The following is a 24,890-nucleotide window of genomic DNA, read 5'->3' as shown; positions in this document are numbered from 1 at the left end:
GGGGAGCCAGGTTCCGCCGGAAGCAAAGGGAGGGCGGCGTAGGCGGCGTGTCTATGGAAGCGGCGGCTGAGCGGAAGTAGCCGGGCGGGCGGCAGCAGGCGAAGCGGCGGCGGCGGCGGCGAGAGAGTGACCGAGGAGGATGAACAACAAATTCGACGCGTGAGTCGGAGGCGCCGCGGCTGAGGCCTAGTCGGAGGGCGGGGGGGGGTCCCCGTGCAAAGCGGCTCCCCGTCGCCCTCGGCCCGGCCCCCAACCGCCGTTGCGCTCCCGGAGGGGGCCGGAGGTGGGCGGAGAGGCAGGGAGGCAGGCCGCCCTCCGTGAGGGCAAGTGGGGCGCCCGGGGCTGCAGGGGGGGGCAGAAGCTGCGCCTGCCGAAATCCCCCCCTCGGCCAGCAGAAAGAGGGTTGGGGTCTCCCTTCACGGAGGACGGGGCTGCTTCCATTCTGAATAAAATACAGTGGTACCTCAGGTTACACACGCTTCAGGTTACAGACTCCGCTAACCCAGAAAAAGTACCTCGGGTTAAGAACTTTGCTTCAGTATGAGAACAGAAATGTTGCTCCGGCGGTGCGGCAGCAGCAGGAGGCCCCATTAGCTAAAGTGGTGCTTCAGGTTAAGAACAGTTTCAGATTAAGAACAGACCTCCAGAACGAATTCTTAACCCGAGGGCGGGTAGGAGCAGGTAAGCACCACCCTGCACAGTCGATCACAAGATCACACACCCTTTGAATGGCAATGTCCATTAGTTTTTTACTGGGTTGGTGGTGCTGAAGGGATCTCAGCCCGATGATTTGGCTCCTATGAATGGTCCTGAATGGCAGTTACCGGTACTGGAAGAAATTGTGCGGTGGTGGCGCAGTGGCTGTGGGAGGCCCCATTAGCTAAAGTGGTGCTCCAGGTTAAGAACAGTTTTAGCTTAAGAACAGACCTCCGGAACGAATTAAGTATGTAACCAGAGGTACCACTGTAATGGGCCCCTGGTTGGCCCCTGTGGAGGACAAGCATGAGGCAAGGTGAAGCGGCAGCAGATCCCGAGGTAGATCTTTCTCTCAGCCCACCCCACCCTCCTTGTTCACGGTGTAGATCTTCCCTTACCCCTTCTTCCCTGGCTGGGGTAGGGCAGCCGTTTTGGGGTCTGCCTTAAGTGCTGAAGCGCTTTGGGCTGGCCCTGGGTGCTGGACCGGATGGGGTGTTGGCCTGATCCAGCAGAGGCTGTTCACAGCCTCTCTGCATTCTGAGCACAGTGCAGGCTGCAGGGCGAGAGTCATCAGCGGCCAGAGCAAAAATGAAGCTGCTTGCCTCGTTCCAAGTCAGCCATCTCTGCAGGGAGAGCTGGAGTGGTGCCCTCAGGTTGTTGCTGGACTCTGGCTCCCAGTGGCATGGGATGATGGGAGTCCAGCAGAAAAGATGTAGCAGGCACAGTGGCTTCAGGATGAAGCCTTTTTCTGCCTTATCTGGAGACGCTGGGGATTGAACTAGGGCCTTCCTGCAGCTGGATCCTGTGAGCTTCCGCAGGTATGGTCTCTTCCTATGTGGGGCAGAGCTCAGTAATGAGAGCAAGGGCAGTCTTCAAGCCTGTGGGAACTACTTGGGTTTATTGCATACCAAGAACTATTGCATACTACTTGGGTTTATTGCATACTACTTGGGTTTATTGCATACCAAGAACTAACTTAGTTGGTCTTTAAGGTGCTACTGGAAGGAATTTTTTTATTTTGACTATGGCAGACCAACACGGCTACCTGTCTGTAACTGATATGCACCTGTAACTGGCAAAGAGATACCCGGAGGAGATAGTCACCTGTCTGTTCAAACCCCCAACTGTCATCTTTGGGTCCAGCCTCAAGATACCCACTTGTTTCTTATTGCAGACAATCAGTTCTCATCTATAAGAAAATACTCCACTAAGACCTGATGTAACTGCCACTGTTTGACCATTATTTAGCACTGTTGACATACTTTCCCCAGTATGGTGGCATGTATCAGGACACAGGAAAGAAGTATCATGGGGGATGTAGTAGGATTTGCAGATGTGGTAGAAGAAAGCGCTGAATTTGTAGTGAACTAGTGGCGTACAATAACACTTTGAAAAATAACTCTGAAAGAAAGAGACTGGGACCTTGCTGGATGATAGGCTAGAGACTGTTTAAGGCAAGAGGAACTCCATTTCACATGACCATCAATGCGTGTGATGTTTTATTTTTCTTGATAAACTGTGTAAACAGGTCTCTAGCCCAAATAAGTTTACAGTTTTAAACTGGTGTCAGGGATTTATTTATTTATTTATTTTTTTAAAAGATGGCAAATATAGGGCAGGCTAAACATATCCAGCTTTTAAAACCGTTTCCTATAGGATTGGTTTCCAGGGATGTGCTACAAAAGTTCTTCGGACAATACAAAAAAGGGCAAGAAAAAAAGGAAGTGCAAGTCTTTTGTTCTTCCTTTTATTCCAAGATGGCATTACGTTTACAGGTACCTGCAGTGTGGGATCATTACCTCTTTTTTTTAAAAAAAAGAAAAGAAAAACATTTTCCTCAATTGCTTGCTGATGTGAGGACACTGAGACTTTTTTTTTTTAACAGAAGCAACAGCAGTCATGAGCTTTCAAACTCATTATTTTATTTACTTCTTTGCCAGTCTGAAGGATGATGACAGTGGAGATCATGACCAGAATGAAGAGAACAGCACACAGAAAGATGGTGAGAAGGAAAAAAATGATAGAGACAAACCCCAAAGTAGCAGCAAGAGGAAGGTACGTTCTTTCCTCTTCCTTCTAGACCAGACTGGAGTGTTCGGTTGATGATTCTGAGGGAGCGGGGGAACCATTAGCCTATAGCTCCAGTGTCCAGAGAATATCTATGGTTAACTTTGACTAAGACCCTCCCTAGCCTCCATGCCTTTCCTTTGTTAAATAAAATATGAATTATTTGAAAATGTTTATCTTGAAAGCAGAATTGACTGATAACGAACAATTCCATTCATCCGTACGGTTCTGGAGTTGGGAACAAATTCAGCCCTAAAGCATTAATGACTTTCCACGTGGACAACCCATTATGTTCTCCTATCTAAGCAAATGGCTGCCATTTGTTCCTTGAGGCTAGGAACATGTCATGAAGGCAAAGTTTCCTAACACTCCTAATACCAACTGAAACCTTGGGCGGCGCTTACAGGAAGTCTGTATCCTCTCCTTGCCAAAGTCCCTTGCAATAGATAATCCCTCTTTCTGCAAGAACATGCTACCTGACAATAATGGCAGACATTTAGCTGTAGATGGCCCAGTATACCTGAAGGAGCGTCTCCACCCCCATCGTTCTGCCCGGACGCTGAGGTCCAGCGCCGAGGGCCTTCTGGTGATTCCCTCATTGCGAGAAGCAAAGCTACAGGGAACCAGGCAGAGGGCCTTTTCGGTAGTGGCGCCCGCCCTGTGGAACGCCCTCCCATCAGATGTCAAAACAATAAACAACTACCTGACATTCAGAAGACATCTTAAGGCAGCCCTGTTCAGGGAAGTTTTTAATGTATGATATTTTAGTGTTTTTTGGTTTCTATGGAAGCCGCCCAGAGTGGCTGGGGAAACCCAGCCAGATGGGCGGCGTACAAATAATAAATTATTATTATTATTATAGATAAATTTGATATTAGAACTGCGCTCCTCCTTGACTCCATCTGGTGCAAGTGCACATGAACCTACAGAAGTGGCTGCCCACCTTCCCTCCCTATCCAGCCTGTTGCCTGTGCTTCCTCAGCTCTCTCCTGCCTTCAGCAGCAGTGAAAGCAGATGGCCCCCAGTGAGATAGGAAAGGGGTTATTCCTAGCTGTGAATTGCAGGTCACCACCCCTGGTTTAGAGGCTTTTTTGTTACAGAGGCAGCAGGACTGGTGCCCCTCTCTGCTTTGGAAAGGGGGCACTTGCCTGCCTTTCAAGCAAACTCATTTGTGGACTTTGGGTCTGTTCTTTTCTGTAAGGTTTCCACTGCCCAAAGTTCCTTTGATTAAATGTAACCTAATAGAATACCTTTTCTTTTCTGGCAGAGATTCTTCTCTGGGCTCGAGAATGCTTTTTGTGTCGTTTAGCCCATCTGTTCCTGCCCTCCCCTTTGCATTAGAGAGCTGCTGTGGTTGAGGCCCACACCTGTAGGGAACGGTCTGTACTCACCCCTTAGGCTTCCAATTACTGCAAGGTAAAGATGCCTTGTGTCCCTTTGCCACAACAGCCATGAGCTTGGAACGTAAGGTGTGTGCAGGCCTTGAGGAAGGCACATCATCTTCCTTTTAAAAAGAACCTTTGTGTAGAAATTGCATCCCACTCTAGCATGATCAAATGGACCAAAAGGTGGAAGTGGGCTTGAATGTTGGTGAACTCTTTCAAATTATAAGGGGCGAAGGAAACATGTTGCAGTAGCATTATCCTCTAACAGTGGTGTTCTCCAGTTTCCATTCACTAGCAAATTGCTGAACCTGATCATACTATTGACAGTGAAAGAGAGATGCTGTCTTCTGGTCCTCATTTGCATTGATCCCTTTTGGCTGGGGAGGTGGAAACCTGCTAGAGACACCTTGAATTCCTCCTGGGCTCCCTTCAGCAAACAAGCCCCCCCCCCCAAGCCAAAGTAGTGGGCATTTTGAGGGAAATGGGAGTTTCCCACTCCAGCCCATCCTTTGTTCAAAAGTTGTGTTCCTGGCAGGAAGGAGCTGGGCTATTTCATACCTGGGGTTATTTCAGTGCAGCTGTTTCTGGGGTGGGAGAGAGATGAAGCCCAGGTTTTCCTGGCTTGCCTTTTGTTAGCTGGGAGCTGAGTTGGGTGATGTTTTGGCCCTGGAAAGCTGTAAAGATGATCACATTTGTTCTAATGTATGCATTACCGACATTTGGTTTTCTTGGTTCGCTTGAAATGTTCAATTCCATCTGTTTTCCCTGTTTGGAACGGGGATAGATTTCTCCATTGCTTCACAGAGGAGACCCCCACTGCCTGCCCCCGTTAAGATCCGTTATCCTAGCAATTGGAGACCTATAAAGGCATGTAGGCGGAGTTCATGAACTGGCCTTGTCTGATGAGTTGCTTTTGAGAAACACAAAACGTCCCTCATGGGGCTCGTCCTCTGCCAGCTTGGAGAAGCTCAAGCATGCTGAGGATTGCTAATCTCTCGTTTGAAGTATAGTCAATTCCTGCCAGACTAATGGTCTGTTTCAAGCTATTAGCAGAGATGGAATTTCAGGAAGAAAATGAGGCTAAAATGTTCTTTCACGCTCCGTGATGGCAGGAGCAGGCAGGCTTCTAATGCTGCAAACATCTTTCAGCCTTCTCTTTAGAGAAATGTGTAAGGACAAATGAGTTGTTTCAATTCTGCACACAGGCTGTGGTTCCAGGGCCGGCTGAGCACCCCCTGCAGTATAATTACACCTTCTGGTACTCCAGGCGGACCCCCGGGAGGCCCACCAGCTCTCAGAGCTACGAACAGAACATCAAGCAAATTGGCACCTTCGCCTCCGTGAGTTGCATTTCTGTCTTGTCGCTCGTTTAACTGGATTCAGTGCAGCTTGGGGGGGCAAATGTTATCTGCGCATGAGAAGCAAACGGAGGGTCCAAGCAGGCAGCATCGGGGTAGTGGGGCCAAGGGCAGCTTTGTATATCTCTTACATTCACAGTGAGTATGTGTGCACTGTCATGTTTGGAGGCTGGACCGATAGGGGATTCAGAGTGGCAGTGGCTCCCTTGCATCTTGTACAGAGGAATTCTGAACCAGCCACCGTTTGCAGTTTTACATTGTACGAATCTCTCATCGCCCTGTGGAAATCACTGCCACAGGGATTGACGATTGGTTTAGATAGCTTTTAAAAAGGGTCAGACAAATTCATGAGGGACGCGTCTCTTTATGCTAGGTAGCCATGGCAGCTAAATGGAGCTTCAGTGGTAGATACCAGGTGCTTTGTGAATATGGGTTAGAGCAGTTGCCTCCAGTCTTCCGAGGAACATCTAGCTGGCCACTTTTGGAGGCAGGATGCTGGAGTTGATGGGCCTCTTGATCTGATATTAGGTCCCACCCTCCTTTTTCAACAGCCACACAGGCAACTTCTCAAAATGCCCCCCCCCCATCCTGTGTCTCAGCCTAGGTGCTTCCTGTTCTCATGGCCCCATCAGAGAAAGGGCTTCCTTTTCCTCTAAAGCAGGGGTAGTCAACCTTTTTGTACCTACCGCCCACTAATGCATCTTTCTGGATGGTAAAATTTCCTTACCGCCCACCAACGCTCGATGGAAGGAGGATTCAGCTTGTGCCGTAGAACCCCCTCCCGCCCACCTAGAATCCTGAAATGCCCACTACTGGCAGGTAGGGACCAGGTTGACAACCCCTGCTCTAAAGTGCCCAACATGACCCTGTGTCAAAGGCAAGGTGTGGTTCTGAAAGAAGGCCTTCTCTTGTGTGGTTGTGTGTCTCATTTTAAAATCTTGACATACATATATAATTCTGTTTGCATGCTACCTTTCCACAGTTCAGGGCATGCTCAAGGTTGCTTACAACGTGAAAAAACTACACATAACTACAACAGAACAATAGTAGTCATGAACAGTAAATAAAACATTAAAAAAGACAAAACCAAACTGAACAGTTTCTGCATAAATCACAACAATATCTAAAATAAAGATGTAAAAGGCAGCTGTTCAGCAGCCTCAGCTTTTGTAGCTGGAGTCAGTCCGGTCCTCATCCTCCCAGGTCAGATGGGAAAAGGCCTGCAAGGCAGGGAGCAGGTCTTCCAGCATGCTCAGCCCTGGAAAGAAGCTGGCTGAGCAGGTTTGCAGTGCCGAAACTCTTTGGGTGACAGCGCAGGTGCCTGGATTGTTTGTAGCCAAAGGGAGGTGTGGTGAGGAGAGAATTCTACTGGCCCTCCTCTCTGGGTTTCTTGTTTAACCAATCAAATGGGACCCTTGTGCCCAGCCCCACCTCCCTTTCATGACTGCCTAGCAAATGCCCTAAACCAAAAATAATGAGCAGCTGGAATTACTGTAGTATATGAACAAATGGGAAGATTGCAGTAGAAGTCACAAGTGGGAATGTTTTGCAGTGAGGAGAGCTCTTGTTTAGTGTGCCAGACAGACATGTCTTCTTTTCAGGATACTCCAACCCATCCCATTCTTCTTCCCCCCAAAATCAAATTTTCTGTTTCCTCTCTAGGCTGACATCCAGCATTTCTGTGACAGCTGAGCATGCTCAGTCCTCAATAGGATGTTTTGGGGCTGTGTTTTCCTAAGATAAACAGATAGATAGGTAGACAAGGCCCTCTCTATTCTTGTGGCAGTAAATTGTCTAAAACTGTGCTTGACATTGTGTTTTAAAATTGGTGCAACCGACCATGGGACCATAAGAAACTGTATTATAATTATTAATAATTTTAATTACTAATGATTTATTGTGCTTTTGCGTAGCTTTCCCCAACCTTCCTGATACCATCCTCTTTTTTCTCAGTAGCTCTGTTCAGAACCGAAGCCATGAGCTTTCTGATAGTAAGCATGTGACCCGTTTTCCTTTCCCCATTACTGTTGTTTGAGTGACCCACTGAGAACCTTGCATCCACCTAGTTCTGGTACTATTGCATATAACCTGAGCCTTAGCCAGCAGTCCTTGGCACCCTTACTTGAGAGTAAGCCTCTGTGAACTCGGTGGAACTTTCTTCCTAGTAGATGATGCAGAAGATTGCCTTTCTCGTCTGACAAGTTCTACTCCGCATAATTCAGCACAGTTTCTGCAAGCCTGCAGTTGCTTGTGTCTGGGCCACTGGAGGGCAGCAGCGCACTCCAGAACCGCTGGCATGCAGTTATTGCCATGAATTGATCTCCAGGGGTGGCATATTTATTCATTTGCCTAAGATGTGTAACTCCCCATCTAGTTCCTAAAAGCTCGAAAGGCAGAACCCCTTTCTGCAAATGATGTAATAATGCATGTTATATAGCACCACAAAAAGCTTTGTAGGTGTGGAATTTTAAGGGACGTGAGCTGTATCTGAATTCCATTCTGGCAAGGGGGACTTCTTTTACAATTTGCCGCAGCTTTGGGCATTATTTTTTTTAATAGTCTGAGATGTGAAGCCGTTTGCTGCAGAACAGAGAAGTGGTGCTTTCCTTCTCTTCTTCCTCCTCAGTTTCTTGGACACTATTAAGTGTCCCGTATGATCACTAGCGCCTGCGAGGCCCCTGGACTTGCCATGTTGTTGTTGTTGCAAGTGGCACCCATTTTGCCACTGCTTTTGCTCCCATTCTTCCTGAACTTGCACCCCCAACATGAGGGTGGGGGTTCCAGTGGCCAGTTAGTCATTCACAATACTACCAGTCAATGGTCTGTTGCTTAACCGTGGCTAAACACTGTGAAATGTTTCATGGTCCCAAGTTCCTACTATTTTACAAACTTGTGGGAAAGGAGGCCATATTCTTGCTCTGAAGGCCGGTGAGTAAAAGAGGCTTATGCACTCAGGCCATTGGCCCATTTAGCCCATATTGTCTGCTTTGACTTGCAGTAGTTCTCCCAAGTGCCAGGGGAAAGTCTTTACCACACTTGCTTCCAGATTCTGTCTAGGGACACCGGGGGTTGGGGCTTTCTTTTGGCATGCAATGCATGCAGTCTTATACTATGCTATGGGTTCTTTCCCCCAGCTAAGAGAATGAACTCCCTGGCTGAAATTTCACATTCATTTTTTTTATTGACAGTTTTATTGTATATGTTCTATTCTTCGTAAAGCACTTGGTGATTTCACTTGCAAATAAGCGGCACACAGATTTTGCTTAATAAATACACATTCCGCAGTTGTTTAATCCCAGCCCTTCCCTGTTTGCATGATGTGATTGTGATTTTATGTTGTAACCTGTGACCTGAGACCTGTGATTATAGGGTGGTATACAAATTTAATAAATAATATGAATAAGAACTCTCCTACCTCTACAGTATGACTGTAAGGATTATGGCAAGATCACCTATATGAAGCACTTCGAGTGCTAAAGGTGGCATATATATGATAGCTGTTTTTAATATTTATATAATGGTTTAGCACACTTTTGCTACGTAACCTATATTTGGTTGATCCGATGCCATGCCAACATCAGTCACTGGTGGGGGAGCTGCAATGGAAACAGCAACCACACAATGATGCTGTGATTTGGTCACCTGCCTCAAGTGTTGCCTGAGTTCCAAGAAAGAGGCAGTGGCTCAAGTGAGTCAGGGAGTGGTAGGGCAGGTTGCTGTGAAATGTTGTGCAGTCAAGATAAGTGCAAAGGGACAGACAGACATTTAGCAGAGAGTGGGAGTTAGAATAAGGAAGGGGGGGTCTTGTCTGTCACTGTTTGGTTTTTTAACCTGCCTTGGACATTTACAATATTACAAGAGATGCTGCTGCCATGCTTTCCTGACTTGGCTGTCTTACAACCACCTGTAGCCAGAATCTGAAAAGGAAGACCTGTCTTGGCTCCTGGAAGATTTGCCTGACTTGGCTGTGCTTCTCCTCTTGATATAGGTGGAACAGTTTTGGAGATTTTATAGCCACATGGTTCGTCCCGGGGACCTGACGGGCCACAGCGACTTCCACCTTTTCAAAGAAGGAATTAAACCTATGTGGGAGGTGAGTCCTGACAGGTGCTGCAGTAGGAAGGAAACAGGAGGAGATCACAAAAAGGACGCAGAAGCTGAGCTGAGGGGTGCAGATGGGTCTGTGATAGGTCTCACTGGCTGCACTTACATCTGTTTATTTTTTATTTGCTGTTAGTGGGTAATCGTTCAAACTAGGAAATCAGTTACTGTTTCCTAAGACTATTTCGTCTAAAACTTTTAACTCCCCTCATTTAAGTAAAAATATAGTTTTCAAAGTTGTACCTAAGAGGTTTAAATGCAAGAAAAGAAACCAGATATTAAACAGGCCTGCTGGAAGAGACAAAATGCCAGAATACAGAAATAAAGTCCTGCAATCTTCATGCAGTTCAGCTGTGATATCCCCCCACTTTATTTCCCACCCTTCACCCTAAAATCCCAGGGCAGGTGCCAATAGAGTCGTTGGGGGTCTAAGAGAAGCTTTATCGCTATTAACATACCTAATATGACATTGAAATAATCCCTTTTCTCAATATACGATTTTGTTCAGGAAAAAGAAATGGTCTGAGGCCTTGCCCTTCCCCTGTTCCTAGGTGCCGTATTGCTCTTATTCAGCCCAAACTGCTGATTTCACTGGGTGCAGCCTAAAAGACTGCAAGGACTGCTTTCGTAGAGGCAGCTGGGGCAAGAAAAGCCCTCCCTGGTTTGGGGCAGTGAGAAGGTGGGCCTCATTTTCTTCCTTTTCGCCTTCCCAGGATGACGCCAACAAGAACGGCGGCAAGTGGATCATCCGTCTCCGGAAGGGCTTAGCGTCTCGATGTTGGGAGAACCTCATCCTGGCAATGCTGGGAGAGCAGTTCATGGTGGGCGAAGAAATCTGCGGGGCGGTCGTCTCCGTCCGCTTCCAGGTAAGGCGCGTTCTGGGTGTCGCGGGACCAGCCTTGCCGCCTTGAGGCGTGGGAGTTCCCCGTTTGCTCACCTCCCGGCATTCGCCCTGCAGGAGGACATCATCTCCATATGGAACAAGACGGCCAGCGACCAAGCGACCACGGCCCGGATACGGGACACGCTCCGACGAGTGCTGAACCTGCCCCCCAACACCATCATGGAATACAAAACCCACACGGACAGCATCAAGTACGTGTGGCGAGGGGGGAGGGGAGCACTGGCTGTAATGGGCTTGCCTCTGTGTCTGCCGTGTTAATGCAGGGAGCCATTCCTTGTCCTGTAGAGCTGTGAGTGCTGTCACCACGCTGGGACACTTCTGGTGTCTCACACAGCTTCTTCTGTTCTGGCACGTGTTGCCTTGAGGGCTACGCACAGCCTTCTTGCTGCCTGCAGTTAGTGGCCTGGCTCACCGGCTTCAGTGCTCTCCACCTTCAAGGGACCCCATTTGTTCATTTACGTAGAGCATTTGTACCTCACTCTTCAGCCAGGAAAGGCTCCCTGGGCAGCTTGCATTCAATCGGAGCAAAACAGTACCTACCCACAAGCACAGCACACAAGGAAAAAGGAACAGGGAGGGAAGAGGAAAATCGGAATCAAAGCTCAGGACCAGTTTCTGAATAGTTGCTCCTACCATCTGGCACAGTTCAGGGCAGGAGGTGCCTGTTGGAGCTAGTGTGTCGCAGCAGAGCTGGTGGAATAAGCTCTGCTTCCCAGGTGGCAGTTGTGGGAACAGGAGGTCCAATGGAGCTTGTGTGTCCCTTGGTCCACTAAGGAACCCTTGGGCATCTGCCACAGGGGTCCCAGCATCCTCCAGAGCAGGGGCAGCCACCTTTGTCCTCTCCAGGTGCTGCAAAGTACAAAGACTGTGATCTCGTAACTCATTGGTCAAGCTGATTGGGGATGATGGGAGTTGGGAGTCTGGCGACAGGTTGGCTCCTCTCCCTGGAGGATTCTGGGAAAGATTCTCATCTGCTTCACGTAGGATTCTGGCCAGGAACTGAGAGTGCCTCTTTTAGCACCTCCCTGCGGAGTCAGCTCACTAGTGGTGGGTTTGAAGGTGGGTTGACTGTCAGTAAGCTTTCAAAGAATGCCAGTGTTTCCTTAAACCAGCCTTGGCCCTCCAGTAGCTGCTTGGTAGAGTGGGCTGGGATTGTGGGTCTCCCCCTTTTCCAAGCCAAGGTGGCAGGAGGGGAGGGGGTGTGATTTGAGTGCCGTTCCTGGAGACATAAAACACAGAGACTAACGGGGATTTATAGACCCATTAGATTTATAAATGTTCTCAGGAAGGCGCTATGTAAATTTACTGTGCTGTACAAATGATTTCTAATCATAATAAATGCTGTATATTAAATCCTCCCAGCCCCCCCGGTGACAGAGGCCCTTTAACTAGAACAGAGGATTATAGTACACGGAGAGGACAGCTGTATTTTAAATGAGACCGTTATAGTTTACCAGGCCAGGCCATTCAAGATGACTTTTATTCTCCCGCAAAGTGATGAAGGATCGCTGCATATTTAAGAGCTTTCAGATTGGGGGTGAAAAATGTGAAAACCCCTTTTCACTTAAGTGCACTATAAGCAAAGATGCAGGTTGGGGAGCGTGGGCCGACGCTGGAAGATTAACGTAGCCAAGGAAGAGGGAGGACAGATGAATAAAATGTAGAAGTAGAACTCAGCAGTGAGGGGGTTTTCTGGTCCAGTGAGTGAGCAAGGATGCAGCAGGGCACCTGCTTCTTTTCCCCTGGCTAGCAGAATCCCAGGGAGGAAAGGAAGCAAGACCATCCCAGAGGAGGGCGTTAAAGGAGGGGTAGCGCCACTGGTGGGCGGCACATCCTGCTCCTTCTGGTGTAGTTTGTCCACCTTTGGTCCCCATCTTGCACTCCGCTCTCACCTGTGGTTCTCAGAAGCTGTCAGCATGCAACAGTGGCTGCGCCCCGGGAAACTGCTTCGACTGGCTGGCTAAAGCAGGCGACGGTAGTCAATGGGTCCAAAACCCATCAGTGAGTTAGGGACTTCCCCTGCATGCAAAGACAGGTTCCAGCGGGTTGAGCGAGTGAGACCAATAGTGTTTCCAGCAGTCAATAAGGCAGTTTCTGCATATACTGTAGAGGGAAGCGAGAGGCAGACAGAACTTGTCCTGGGAAGGTAGCCCATTTAGGAGGAGGAAAACTCATCCTAAACCTCTGTTGCCTTGCAGGATATTTTTGGGAGGAGAAAAGGGTTAGGAGTAAACTCTACACATATCCGGAGTGGAGTCCCTAAGATGGTTGGGTCGCATCTGGTACACCTCCTTCCGGCAACTCCTGCAGCCAGACTGGTGCCACATTAGTGAGGCCAAGAGGGGGGTCTTGTCATCTGGGCAGGCCAGGATCTCCACATACACTGCCCAGGCTTGTGCCCCAGGGAGGTCATTTCAGTGCTGCTAACACAGCAGTTTGACTTCACCCTGGAAGGCACACTCCATTGTCTCTTGAGACAGACAGATGCCAACAGTGTGTGTGTGTGTGTGTGTGTGTGTGAGAGAGAGAGAGAGAGAGAGAGAGAGAGAGAGAGAGAGAGAGAGAATGAATTGCCTGGCTAGATGAGGCCAAAGGTTTCTTTCATTCAGCACTGTGTTTACAACAGTGTCCAACCAGCTGCCTCTGAAAACTCATGAGCAGGGATGGAGACAGCCATTCCTTCTGTTACTTGTCCTTCAACTTCCGGTTCTCAAAGGTATACTGTCCCTGATCGTGGAGGTTGCATCCTGACATCCATTAATGCTGGGAGGTTGGCAGACTTCATTTGCAAGTTGCCTGAGCTGTAGGCTGTTAGGAAGCGGGTTGGAAGGCAGGAGCAATTCCACATCCAGTCCTAAGCTAGGTACTCTCTGCCCTGATGGAGCTGCCAGGAAGTAGAATCCTGAACTTGCCCATCCCAAGCCAGTGTGTCATTGGCAACTTTGTGCAGGACATGTCAGATGGCGGCTAAGAGCCAAGGCAGCTGCTCCCTATTGGGAGGGGGCTTTTTTTCCGGATCTTTGAAGGAGGTGAGGAATTTGATGGTTTCAAATATGGGGGCAGATGAAGAAACATTTCCCTCCTTGTATCTAGTGAGAAGAGGGCAATTAGTAATAGGTTTATGTGCAGGAGGATTCATTTAGATTGGCAACTTTGACCCTTTTCAGACTTGCGTTTTAGTTGCATCCTGCAATGTAGGACCCATTTCTCGTTATTTACCATATGGCCATCTTTCCCCTCCCTCTTTTTCTCCCTCTGTCTGTCTCTCTGTAATTCTCCTATTTTGCCTCCACCTCGTTTCTCTCTCTCCCTCTCCGCCACCCCAATGAAAACCCCCAAGTGACATTGGAAAACCAGTGGTAGCATTGCTGGTGCAGCTTGCTTCAGGTTGGGGTGAGACCCACCCATTGAACACTACCTCTGCTCAGCTCCATCCGGCATGGGTTAGGGCCAATGGGAGTTGGAGTCCAGTAATATTAGGAAGGCCAGAGGTCCCCCACCTTGGCTTGGGTGAAATATTGTGTTTGTGTGGGGTGATGGGAGGCAGAGTCATTTCTTGATGGTGCAGCTTATCTAGGGAAGTTTGTGGAATCCTTTTATCTTTGGAGAAAGTGATTCATGTTGGGACTGTTGCACAAGAAAAATCAGGGAGTGGGGAGCAGCTCATGTTGAGATAGTTGCCAGTTTTCATCGAGAGTCCCTGGTGTCCATGATGGTACTTCTGGATGTGAGAGTGTTGTGATCGCATGGGTGGGTATTTAACTTGGCAATCAATATAGAACAAAAAGTTTTTTCGGGGGGAGGATTCTGATACTGTTCTGCCCATCACCCACCTGCTTTTGTTTCTGCATTGAGTAGCCGTTGCTCAGTTGTTGATCTAGGGCTGGCTTTTATTTGTAAAAACATGCCGCTAAATTTGCATGTTGGTTTATTTATTTTTGATAATGAAAAGATAACATAGACTTATTCTGCAGGCTTATAATCAACTGAAGTTGGGGCACATATAGTGGGGGTTAAGAATAAAGACCCAACACACAGTGCACCACACACAATACTGTAAAATAGTTCAACAAAATGCAATACTAATAGAATAAATTCAGTGAATCACAGCTCTAAAATAAATCAGACTTTGATTCTGCAGCCCCTTGTAGTCAGTACAAATGAAGATGTGAAACTGGTAATTCCAGAGTCCGTCCCTCCCTCCTTCCATCCCCCCCCCTCTCTCTCACACACAAATGTATGTATAGACATATGCAGACTAGCTAGGGTAGACAGGGAATGAATTTCGTCACAAACAGGTGACAGCTGAGTTTTAGAGAGCAGCAGAATAGATGAGGCAAATTTTCCAGTATCCGCTGCACAGTAGCGGATCCCCATCAGTTTCCTGGAACTCCAGCATATAAGGACTTAATGCCTCTGATTCACCAGGCACTGCAGGGAAGAGAAATCTCCAGAATTTTATTATCAGATTGATGGAAAATGCATCATGCAGCCAGGCAGTGTGCCTGTTGGTCTTTGCTTTAATGGAGCTTTCACTGTCTGCTTTACGGTACCTTTGCTCGCTCGGGGGGTAATTTGTGTTCCCATCACTTCATTATTTATGCCCTGAGCCCAGTTTGGGATAATGTGAGTTCCTGGGTCTCACAGCCTTTCCTCTCTGGGCAGCTGAGCTGCCGCTTATAACCCCCTCTGGCGGGCTCAGCTCTGAACCCTTCCTTGCGTTGTGAAGGTGACTCGGGAGGTAGCAATCCTCAGACGTTTGCCCTCCACTGACTGTTTTGCTCATTTACTGACAGTGTTAACTGAATGCCGGCTGCCTTTCAGCCATTAGAGCTCCCCTGGTGGTTTGTGATTAAAAACACAAACTAAAAGGATTTGAATATCAAAATGAAGAGGTAAGCTGGCGCAGGGGGCTGCCTGAGTCTTCTCTTCATACAAGCACACTTTCCTGTGCCTCCATCAACCCCTGTTTGCAAGGGCGTTCCTCCAAAACCATGCAGTCTCACTGTGGAAGAAACAGACCCCTTGCCACAATCATTTGTGGTGAGGGTGCAAGGCTCTCTTTCAGAACCACAGAAACAAGTCATGTGGCACTTCCCAAGCCTGGGGTAGCATGCCCAAAAACCTTTTGGGTCCCTGCCCCCTTGGTTACATAAATACCTCTCCAATGCCCCCCTACCCTATAAAAAAGCCTTACTTGGATGAGCAGTTTTCACAACCCGCTAAGGAAGGTAACATCACAGTAAAATTCGAAATGGGCAATTAATTGCACATCTATTCAAAATCCAGTTAAACCTATTTAGTTTAATTATATCTACAAAATTCATGAGCGAGTTCCAGTGATAGTCATTTGCACCTTCTGTGCCCCGTTTCCATCCGCTTGCCTCTTTGTGGCTCCTCACGGGGTGGTACTGTTGGTGGAAGTCAATTGGCTGTTCACCACAACTCGAGCCATGTGACGCATCAGCTGAGTATGGGGAGCCCCAGCAGAGTCTTCAGAGATTTCCTGCTCCCATCAGAGTAGCTTCTTCCAGAGTTCCCGGTTAAGGGGAAAACTCTCCCGCACAGCTCAAAGCAACAAAGTGTTTATTGTCTTCTGGTGCAAGACAAAGCTAAACATTACTGTCTAATATTTACAGTTCTTCAGGGCTTTGAAGTCAAGATACATATCACAGGGCCACAAAAACTCACCATGCTAGCTAATGTTGCTGTGTCAAACCCACAGCCTCTTCCCCTAACTCTTGCATACTCAGAGTCAGACCCTGAACAGCAAACAGGACAGGACTTCAGAATATGGACCTGCCAGGACATAACAAAAGCAACACCCTAGAGACTATTGGACTCGTCTCTGCGTTCCTGACCCAGTGGGGAGGGTGCATGGCTCAACAAGCCATACACTTGACCTCGGTGATGTTGCTATGGTAACCCAGTGCACCTGGTGCCTTATCTCCAAACATCCGGTCATGGGGGATGTCAGACCAAGTGCTGTGCAATTTAACCCATTGTTCACATTACACCAACAAGTGCTGCCCACTTTGGGAGCCACTGATCTTGATGGTTTCGGACTGCATCTCCCATCAGCCTCACCTTCCATGGCCAGCGATGGGCGTTGGAATCCAATAACAGCTGGAAGGCCACCACTTCCCCACCTCTGTTCCAAGTCAGCGGTCGCCATCCCTCCATGCCCTCTTTCCTCCCAGCCCTCTGCCCCCCATGAGAAACTTAGAAATGCTTCTCTGGCCCCAGTTTGCTCTTGGTGGCCATTGCAGGGCTTCTCAGGTTGGGCCTAACAGCTTTAAACTGAAGGCTCCCACCTCCCTTCTCTCACACCACTTTCAGCTCGAAGAGAGTTCAGCCCCAGGAGTCAGAAGTGTCTAAGCTCTGGAATCGCTTTGCACTCTCGGTCCTCCCTGCAGCGCAAATCCCTTCTTTGTCTCCAGGAGGCTCTGACAAAAGGACCCGTTCCAGTTGCTCCTGAGCGTGGCAGCAGGGCTGGGGATTTTGCTTCTGCACCAAAGTGGTCCTGTGGGGCAGCGGGATTGATCTCTTTCCCGTCCACATTGCATGGAGCCAGAGGGACAGGAAAGGCCAGCTTGTGGGGCAGGCAGGGGAGAAGCGAACTGACTGAAGTTGCGCCAGCTTGAGTCAACAATGCTTCTTAATTGAGCCCTTTCACAGCAAGGCATTAAATGGCCCCCGTGGCAGCTTCTCCCTTGGTCCCACAGAAACATTCCCCCTCCTAAAGACACTCCCTGGGATTCTGGCTGCAGGATTACTAGGAACACGCTCATCTTATATGGAAGGAAAGCAGGCTTGGGAGAAGGGTCTGCCATTTGATAGAAGGAACTCACCCCACACAAGCCTGTTTCCTGCTTGGCAGGGGGTTGGACTCGATGGCCCTTGTGGTCTATTCCAACTCTATGATTCTATGATTCTAAGCCTCTGGGGTTCTCCAGGCAAATCTCAAAGCAACAGAAGTAAGGGTTGTGATTGAGAAAAACTGTGCGATGTAGACAGATCGTGATGACAAAGTCTGCACCTCTTTTGGTCATGAGGGAGCAAGACTGGTGACTCCTAGGTGGGATTGCTGGCAAGTTGTGAGGCAGCAGATCTGTTGAGATCTAGGAGCGAGGGGTTTGGATAAAATCTGTAGTTTGGCTTGAAGCCCAACCCTGGAAAACCACCATCAGCCAGTGCAGATATTTTTGAGCTAGGTGAACCAATGTGTCGTGACTCGGTAAAGCTTGCGGTCCAGCCTGAAAAGTAGCGTTACAGGGGAGAAACCAGTGAAGGGGTGTAGAGATTATGAAAGCTGTCTTGCTGTAGAAGAGTTTCAGAGAAGAGAGTATTTCTGGCAGCAGAAAGCCACGCGAAGGGGCAGTCGTTAAGGTAATCGTCTTCTCTCCCAATTCCGCCTCCATTTGTCTGACTCCGCAAAGCAAGCAGGTCCCCCCCCCCAATTCCTGCTCACTTGGCCCATCAGTGAGAAAAATAGCGCCAGAGGAGGCAACATTAGGCCCATTCCCTGAGATTTATCTGAAAGCACTTTTGCTGCAGATAGTGATCGCGCTTTTATGTTTATTGTGGGTGTCATTAGCTAAGCAGATTTAAGGCAGGACGTGACTGGCAACAATTGGCTTCCGCTTTCCAATCAAAAAATGGTTCTATTAACGGACTTGTGTTCAGCATACAGCGTGATGCATTGCCCAGGGTTCTTCTCAGGCCTGAGTGTGGTGAAGAAATTTCATCGCTTGTAAGCTCCCCCATGTTTTCGGGGTGTGTGTGAGGTTTTAGGCAGCGAAAGCAAGATACCAGCTTGCTGGGGAGTCTCCCTCCCAGTTAAAGGGCTTCAGGTTTTAGGGGTTCAGAGATCTCCCAGCTGGAGCCTTTGGATTTTGAGGCCTCTGCTGACCATGCTAGACTAGGTGTTCAGTTGCTCCATGACAATGAGATGCGGTTTCTTATATATCCTGGAAAAGTGGGGTAGGGAGAAGAACTATTGGAAATAAGGTGAGCATGGCAAGGCCTGTACAGAATTGTGGACTAGTAGAGCGGAAGTGACCATTGCGGTCATCTAGTCAAGCCCCCTGAAACCCAGGAATCTTTAGCCCAACGTGGGGTTCGAACCCATGGACCATAGGGTAGGAAGGGAGGAGCATAGCTCAGTAGAGGAGCACATGCTTTGCATCCATGCTTTATGCTGCCTCCCTGGCCTCTCCAGTTAAGGACCTCATGTAGCACTGAGAGATGGAGATGGTCAGTAAACAGGCCATATTGAACTAGATTAGTGTTGGACAACCTCAGTTGCATGTGGGCATCCAGGACTCTTGTGTGCGACCACCAGGACTCTACCTGGCCTGCATCTCTCCCCTGCTCTGCTTTATAGTCTCCGTTAATGCTTCTGCCTGGCTGTAATGTGCCCTTGATCTCTGATAAGGATTCTTGACTTGGAATAATAGAATTGGGAGAGACCTAGTCCAATCCCCTGCAATGTAGGAATCTCAGCTAAAGCATCCAGGGCAGATGGTCACCCAACCTCTGCTTAGAAACCTCCAATGAAGGAGAGTCCATCACTTTCTGAGGGAGTCTGTTCCATTGCTGAACAGCTCTTCCTTTCAGAAAGTTCTTCCTGAGGTTTAGTCTGAATCTCCTTTCTTGTAACTTGAAGCCATTGGTTCGAGTCCTACCTTCCAGAGCAGGAGAAAACAAGCTTTCTCCATCTTCCGTGGGGCAGCTCTTCAGATATTTGAAGAGGGCTACCATGCCTCCTCTCTGTCTCCTCTTTTCCAGGCTAAACATACCCAATTCCTTCAACCGTTCCTCATAAGGCTTGGTTTCCAGGTGCTTGATCACCTTGGTCTCCCTCCTCTGCACACCTTCCAGCTTGTCAATATCTTTCTTTAACTGGGTTGCCCAGTATTCCAGGTGTCGTCAACCCAAGGCAGAATAGAGCAGTGCTATTACTTCCTTTGATCTGGCCACTAGACGTGCCTGGATAGGGGAGAGGAAGGGGAGTGTGAGCAAATTAACACGTGTTGCTGCCCCCACTTTTGCCTCTGGCCCTGCTGGCCCCCACTGGCATGTGGCCCCTGGAAAGTTGCCTAGAAGAGAAAGTGGCCCTCCGCTGGAAAGAGGTTCTCCACTTGTGAGCCAGCCAGACCAATCGCCAGGTGGCTCAGTGAAAGTTGGTGGAGAGGGACCATGGCTCAATATCACAGGGCTGCTTGTTGGAGGTCCTGGGTTCAAACCCTGCCCCCTCTAGCGATCAGAGCTATCAGGGCTGGGAAAGAGAGGCACACATCCCAGAAAGCTGTGGGGAGCCGCTCCCAGACAGAAAACAAGGGGCTGGGTGGATTAATGGTCTGTATCCATACAAGGTAGCTCGATGTACTTCTTTGTGTCTCTGAATACCATTATTTGTGCTGTATTCGGTATGCGTGGAACTTTACAGAGAAACAGAAGATTAAAAACAGCACGGATCTTTGTCCCAAGAGCCCCCCCCCAATCTCGCTTCCAACAGAGGGAGGGGAGGAGTGGGTGAGGCCATGGGAAAATGGGAGCAAATGCCGCCTACTCGGGCGTTGTGGGGCTGGGGCACATGGTGAAGAGCTCCTGACCTGCCTTCTGACCCCCTGAGATCCCTGGGCTGCATTTTCAAATCGGCTTCCCTTGTTAGGAGCCTGCTTTGCGCCTTCCGGGCAAGCACTTTAAAACTGCACATGATTGCTCTTTTGCTCTTGTTCAGAGTTAAAGCCTTTGGTTTGAAGTGCTCGTTTTCTTTTCTTTTCCTCTCCTCTGTGTGTGTGTGTGTGTGTTGTCACCATTGTTTTATCCCCTTCTCTTCCTCCCCCCCACCCTCTTCCCATTTTCGTCCCCCCACCCCCTCTGGCTTGCCAGGGCCTGGGAGGAGTTTCATGGGCTGGTGAACAGCGGCGGCCGCTGAACGGGAGCTCTTCCTCCCTCTCTCACACACCCAGGGTAGGGCCTCATATTTCTTCTTACACGATTGCGAGATGCACCTCTCAGCCAGAGCCCCCCCTTCCCTTCCCTCTCTCCCTCCCCAGCAAAGACTCTTGGTCACTCTCAGCCTGGGGGAGCTCCCTTGTCCCACTGCCGGGACAAACCATTGGCCTTTCTCTGTCGACAAGATTTGCTGCGATTCTTAACGCTGCTCCACAGCAGCCTTGCAGAGCAGACCACAAAGTGTTGCTCGCCTTGGCTGACCTACATGGAGCCAGTTCTGGTCTCCAAGGGGAAAAAAGGAAATAAAACAGACCTTTGTCAACGTTACCTGTAGACAAGGTGTGGGGGAACTTTGGCCTTCCAGTTGTCGCTCAGCTCTACAACTCCCATCATCCCATTACGGAGTCTGTTTTTAAATGAGAATCAGGACTTGGTGGATAAATCGGATTTCTCTCATATGGTTATAGCCACATCCTGAAAGGATGTAAGAGGCACGAACTTGAATGCTTGGTACAATAGTGTGTGGCGTATAGCCCTTATGGAGAAATTGACTCACAAATTGAGGCTGGCGAGAGGAACAAAGCACGGCGACACCTTTGCGGGAGAACGGTGGAGCTTTAGTTTGTTCTCCAGTAAAACTAAAGACCAGTTCCAAAGGTTTGAAATAGCTTGTGGATCACTTAATAAGGATGTGTAGGAGAGATGTGTACTGTTATAGGTTGTATTGTGTGTACAAGAATACAAGTTTTCATAATGTAATTTGGGGGGGGGGTGTTTCTGGGGAAATTTAAAGCGGAAGAATGAAAAGCAACCTGCCCAACTCCCTTCATCCCTGGCCATTGGCCATGCTTGCTGGGGCTGATGGGAGTTGTAGTTGAGCAACATCTGGAGGGCCAAAGGTTCCCTGCATCTGCTGTGGTCAGTCTTCCACTCAGTAATATCAGCTCTTTATGAGCCTACGCTAATAGTGGAAACCGGGTTCTCTAATGGCCGTGTGTTAGCTGCCCACTTCCAGACAGCCCCTTTGCCTGTTTGCAAAGGTCGCTGTGCCAGAGGGGGGAGGCCTTGTGAGGCTGAGAGGTACATCTCCCACTTGCTTGTGTTGGGTGGATGCCAGCTGTTAGAGCAGGGAGCAGAGCGAGGGCCCCCCAGTCCTGCAAACATTTTACACAGTCTGAGCCAAGTGTCACAAAGCACAAACACAAGAGGTGGAAATTTGTGTCTCCTTCCACAGGCAGATGTGAGCTTGCTGCCCTGACGCACAGTGGCTGAGCCCCGCTGGTTCCTGGGGAGGAGATGTGCATTCCTCACCACTCTGCAGTGTGGCCTGCAGAGCAGCAAGAGTGTTATGTTCAGAGGCCCCCTTCACATGCACCTGTTTATCAAGCATGGTGCAAGTTTGCGCCTGAAGGACCTGGCGCATTTACCTTTGCCTCTTGTCCCAGGTCCTCCAGATGTTCTCACTCTGCCTTGCTTTTGACAGCCTTGCAATAGTTTTGCAGGCCAGGCCAATCCTGTATCTTTCCCCCTGTGGGTTTCTCCAGTCACCCTTGTCCCCGTCTGGGTCGGCTTGCCCAATGGAGTTTGCTCTCTGAGCATCTTACCAAGCCCATTCCAGGCTTTTTGTGGCATCCTACGTGGCTGCTCGGTTCGAATCCCCACGGCGGGGTGCGCTCCCGCTGCTCGGTCCCAGCGCCTGCCCACCTAGCAGTTCGAAAGCACCCCCGGGTGCAAGTAGATAAATAGATACCGCTTACCAGCGGGAAGGTAAACGGCGTTCCGTGCGCTGCGCTGGCTCGCCAGATGCAGCTTTGTCACGCTGGCCACGTGACCCGGAAGTGTCTCCGGACAGCGCTGGCCCCCGGCCTATAGATGTGAGATGGGCGCACAAACCCCAGAGTCTGGCAAGACTGGCCCGTTCAGGCAGGGGTACCTTTACCTTTACCTTTACGTGGCTGCTAGTGGGGAGATCTTTTAGCTCCCCTTCCACTTCTGAGTCATCTCATTTTCCCTCCCCTGATCTAGCAGAGCTGCATCTTCCCAGATCAGATTCTTAGGCTCGCCTTTCTCAAACACACAGGCCACCCCCTTTACTCTTGTTAGGGGAGCTATGACCTGTTCAGGGGGCAACGTTTTGAACAGAACCAGAAATGGTTGCGGGGGGAGTGGGGTTGTGTTGGAAATGCAGTTGGGAGGATAATGTACACTTTGATAGGGAATTGAATCATATTGGATGCATGTGGCTAACAGCACCAACCATTAAATTGAAGGAAGGGATGTTCAGAATCCAAGTTTTCTTCCTTGATCCACCTACCTGCAGTTCTGCTGATACTACGGGTCACAAGCTGCTCTATTCATTTTTGTCTTTACGTGCATGGGAGTCACTCTTGCCATCAGTGAAGAGTTGGGGGATATCTCAAGCAATGCAGTTCCTTGTGATAGACAGGGTCTCAGGATGCCTGTTTATAATTATTTTTACTATTGGATTTCCTGGGCCTACCTGTGGCCAAAATTCATGCCCTGTACTTGTTCACTCAGCAACCTTTTTTTTGTTTTTGCTGCAGCGGGGGGATGGGGGACGACACAACTTGAACATGTTTGACTACTAAATTTCCCCTGAGCATCGTGGACCAAACTGCAGCCGCTTTTCCTGGACAGAATACATTTGCTAACCGCCTTCCCTCCTCTGTCTTTCAGGGATAACTCAAGCTTCCGAAATACCAAGATCGCACTGTGAGGAGCAGAAGGAGGAGGGGATACAGCACTCAGCTCCTCCTCAGCCTGGCCCAGAAAAGGCGGGCAGGGGGAGAGGAGGGTTTTTCTGTGTGCATGTGTCTGCTGGCTGAGGAGGCTCGCAGGATGGCCTGGGCGTTTGACACACAATGGCTTTCACCCCTGTGCCAAAGACTGACCTTCCGGCACCCAAGCATCTTGGTCTAGCCCAGTGGGTGACCGTACTTTGCATTCCACACCAGAGCCCGGGTGCCCTACCGCCTCGTTTCTCTTCGATGTGGAGGGTCCTCCTGCTAAGTGGCTCTTCCTGCCCAGGAATTTCCAGTATTAACCGGATGTCTGCTGCAGAGGCGGAGGCAGTCCGGCGATTGGCAGGTGCCCCCATTTCACCTCTGCCAATAAACGATTAGGCCTCTACTCCCTCCTCCTTGTCGTCGTGTCTGCTTAACAGGTATCTGAGAGGGCGTCCTGCTTGGAAGACCCTCAGGGGAGGAGTTGAGCGCTCTCCTTGACTTCTGGGGGAACACAGGCAGGTGCTGGGGCTGGGGCTTTAAGCAGGTTAAATGTGCATGACCGTGCATTTACACTCGGGGTGGCAGGCTTTGCAGGTTCTCTTCAGGCTGCCCCAGCTGCAAAGTTAACTGAGCTAATAAATCAGTCAAACATGACAGGTGTTTAAGGTCTCTTGGCCATGGCAGTGCAATAGAACAGGAGCAAGAATTCAAGGGTTATTAAGAAAACAGACCAGGGACAATCAGAACAAGCACCTCTTCTGGTTCTGCCTCTGGGGTTTTCCTTTTTAGTCTGGAAACCAGGGCTACGTATGACACCTGTCACTGAGCTATTACTGAAAAGCGGTGTCCGTGGGGCGAAGCCGCTCTGGCAGCTTCCAACAAATTGTGAAACCACAATAAGTGTTGATGGGGGGGGGGGGACCGGACCTCAAAGACCACAAGAAAAAGACACGACATCATTGTCATAGCTCAGGACCTATGGGAGTCATTTTTTTTTTTTAGGGTGTCGGAGAACAACTCCACAGTCCTCACAGTGGGGACATTTATGGGAGGCGTCTTTAAAAAATGAGGAATTTTCAGAAGGGAGTGCTGGAGAGGCTGCCTGTGGTTTAGCAGCTCCTTTAACAGAGGTGCATTTTGTCTTTGCAGAGAAGAGGGCACTGTTTTCTCTTTATTTCTGTGGTGTGGTGCCTCCTCCTCTGAATGTTGACATGACCTAGAATCTTGGTGTGTCTTCATTCAGCCCTGGTGTGTTTCTCTCTCTTTCCATTTCCCCCTTCCTAAGAGGAGGCCGATGGATCAATCCAGCACTCTGTTCTCGCAGGGGCCGGCCAGATAACGCACAAGCAGGACGTGAGAACGCAAGAGCCCTCTCCCCTCCTGTGGCTTCCAGCCAATGGCATTCAGACGCACTGCTGCCTCCGACCATCAGGGTCGGTTCCCTCCTCTGGCCCAGGCCCCCCGTTCTCTTCCCACGGGGCGATCTGCATTCCTAGGCGCACATCGCATCCCATCTAGACGCGGCTTGTGGTTTTTCTGCTACTTACGGGATCGTGAGTCGGCACAGCCGCCGCATTTCGACATTTATTATTCAGATAAACACGCGACCCCTGCCGCTTCCGATATTGGTTACAGGAGTGGGATTTGATTTCCATCCTAATAGCACTTG

General features: G+C 49.3%; 1 protein-coding gene and 1 long non-coding RNA gene across 6 annotated transcripts; one reads left to right on the top strand and one right to left on the bottom strand.

Moving 5' to 3' along the window:
- The first annotated feature begins 21 nt into the window (after positions 1–21).
- EIF4E2 (eukaryotic translation initiation factor 4E family member 2) lies at positions 22–23,624 on the top strand. Of its 5 annotated transcripts, none has more exons than XM_082224654.1 (8): positions 22–159; positions 2,637–2,698; positions 5,354–5,488; positions 9,495–9,599; positions 10,321–10,473; positions 10,566–10,702; positions 20,409–20,489; positions 23,172–23,624. In XM_082224654.1, exons 2-7 carry the CDS (start codon positions 2,645–2,647, stop codon positions 20,452–20,454), a joined length of 630 nt encoding a protein of 209 aa, XP_082080780.1. In that variant the 5' UTR covers positions 22–159; positions 2,637–2,644; the 3' UTR covers positions 20,455–20,489; positions 23,172–23,624. The 5 variants fall into 5 exon arrangements, with proteins under 5 accessions (XP_082080780.1, XP_082080778.1, XP_082080781.1 ...); XM_082224652.1 differs by having other exon boundaries at positions 2,637–2,751; XM_082224655.1 differs by lacking the exon at positions 5,354–5,488 and having other exon boundaries at positions 2,637–2,751.
- Positions 15,639–20,381, bottom strand: LOC309533376. The gene is made up of 3 exons (XR_014220186.1): positions 17,452–20,381; positions 15,958–17,373; positions 15,639–15,922 (listed from the first exon to the last, which is right to left on the bottom strand). It is a non-coding gene; the product is annotated as an uncharacterized lncRNA (long non-coding RNA).
- Positions 23,625–24,890: the final 1,266 nt, after the last annotated feature.

Source organism: Podarcis vaucheri (assembly GCF_965113315.1).
Source record: "Podarcis vaucheri genome assembly, chromosome: 5".
In the NCBI taxonomy this organism is placed as follows: Eukaryota; Metazoa; Chordata; class Lepidosauria; order Squamata; family Lacertidae; genus Podarcis; species Podarcis vaucheri.
This window is presented reverse-complemented; position numbering and strand designations above follow the sequence as displayed.

Excerpts from the sequence above, each read along its gene's own strand:
- EIF4E2 (XM_082224652.1), top strand. The coding sequence starts at position 140 with ATGAACAACAAATTCGACGC. Across the intron at positions 2,752-5,353 it reads AAAGTAGCAGCAAGAGGAAG|GCTGTGGTTCCAGGGCCGGC; the intron begins GTACGTTCTTTC and ends TTCTGCACACAG. Across the intron at positions 5,489-9,494 it reads AAATTGGCACCTTCGCCTCC|GTGGAACAGTTTTGGAGATT; the intron begins GTGAGTTGCATT and ends CTCTTGATATAG.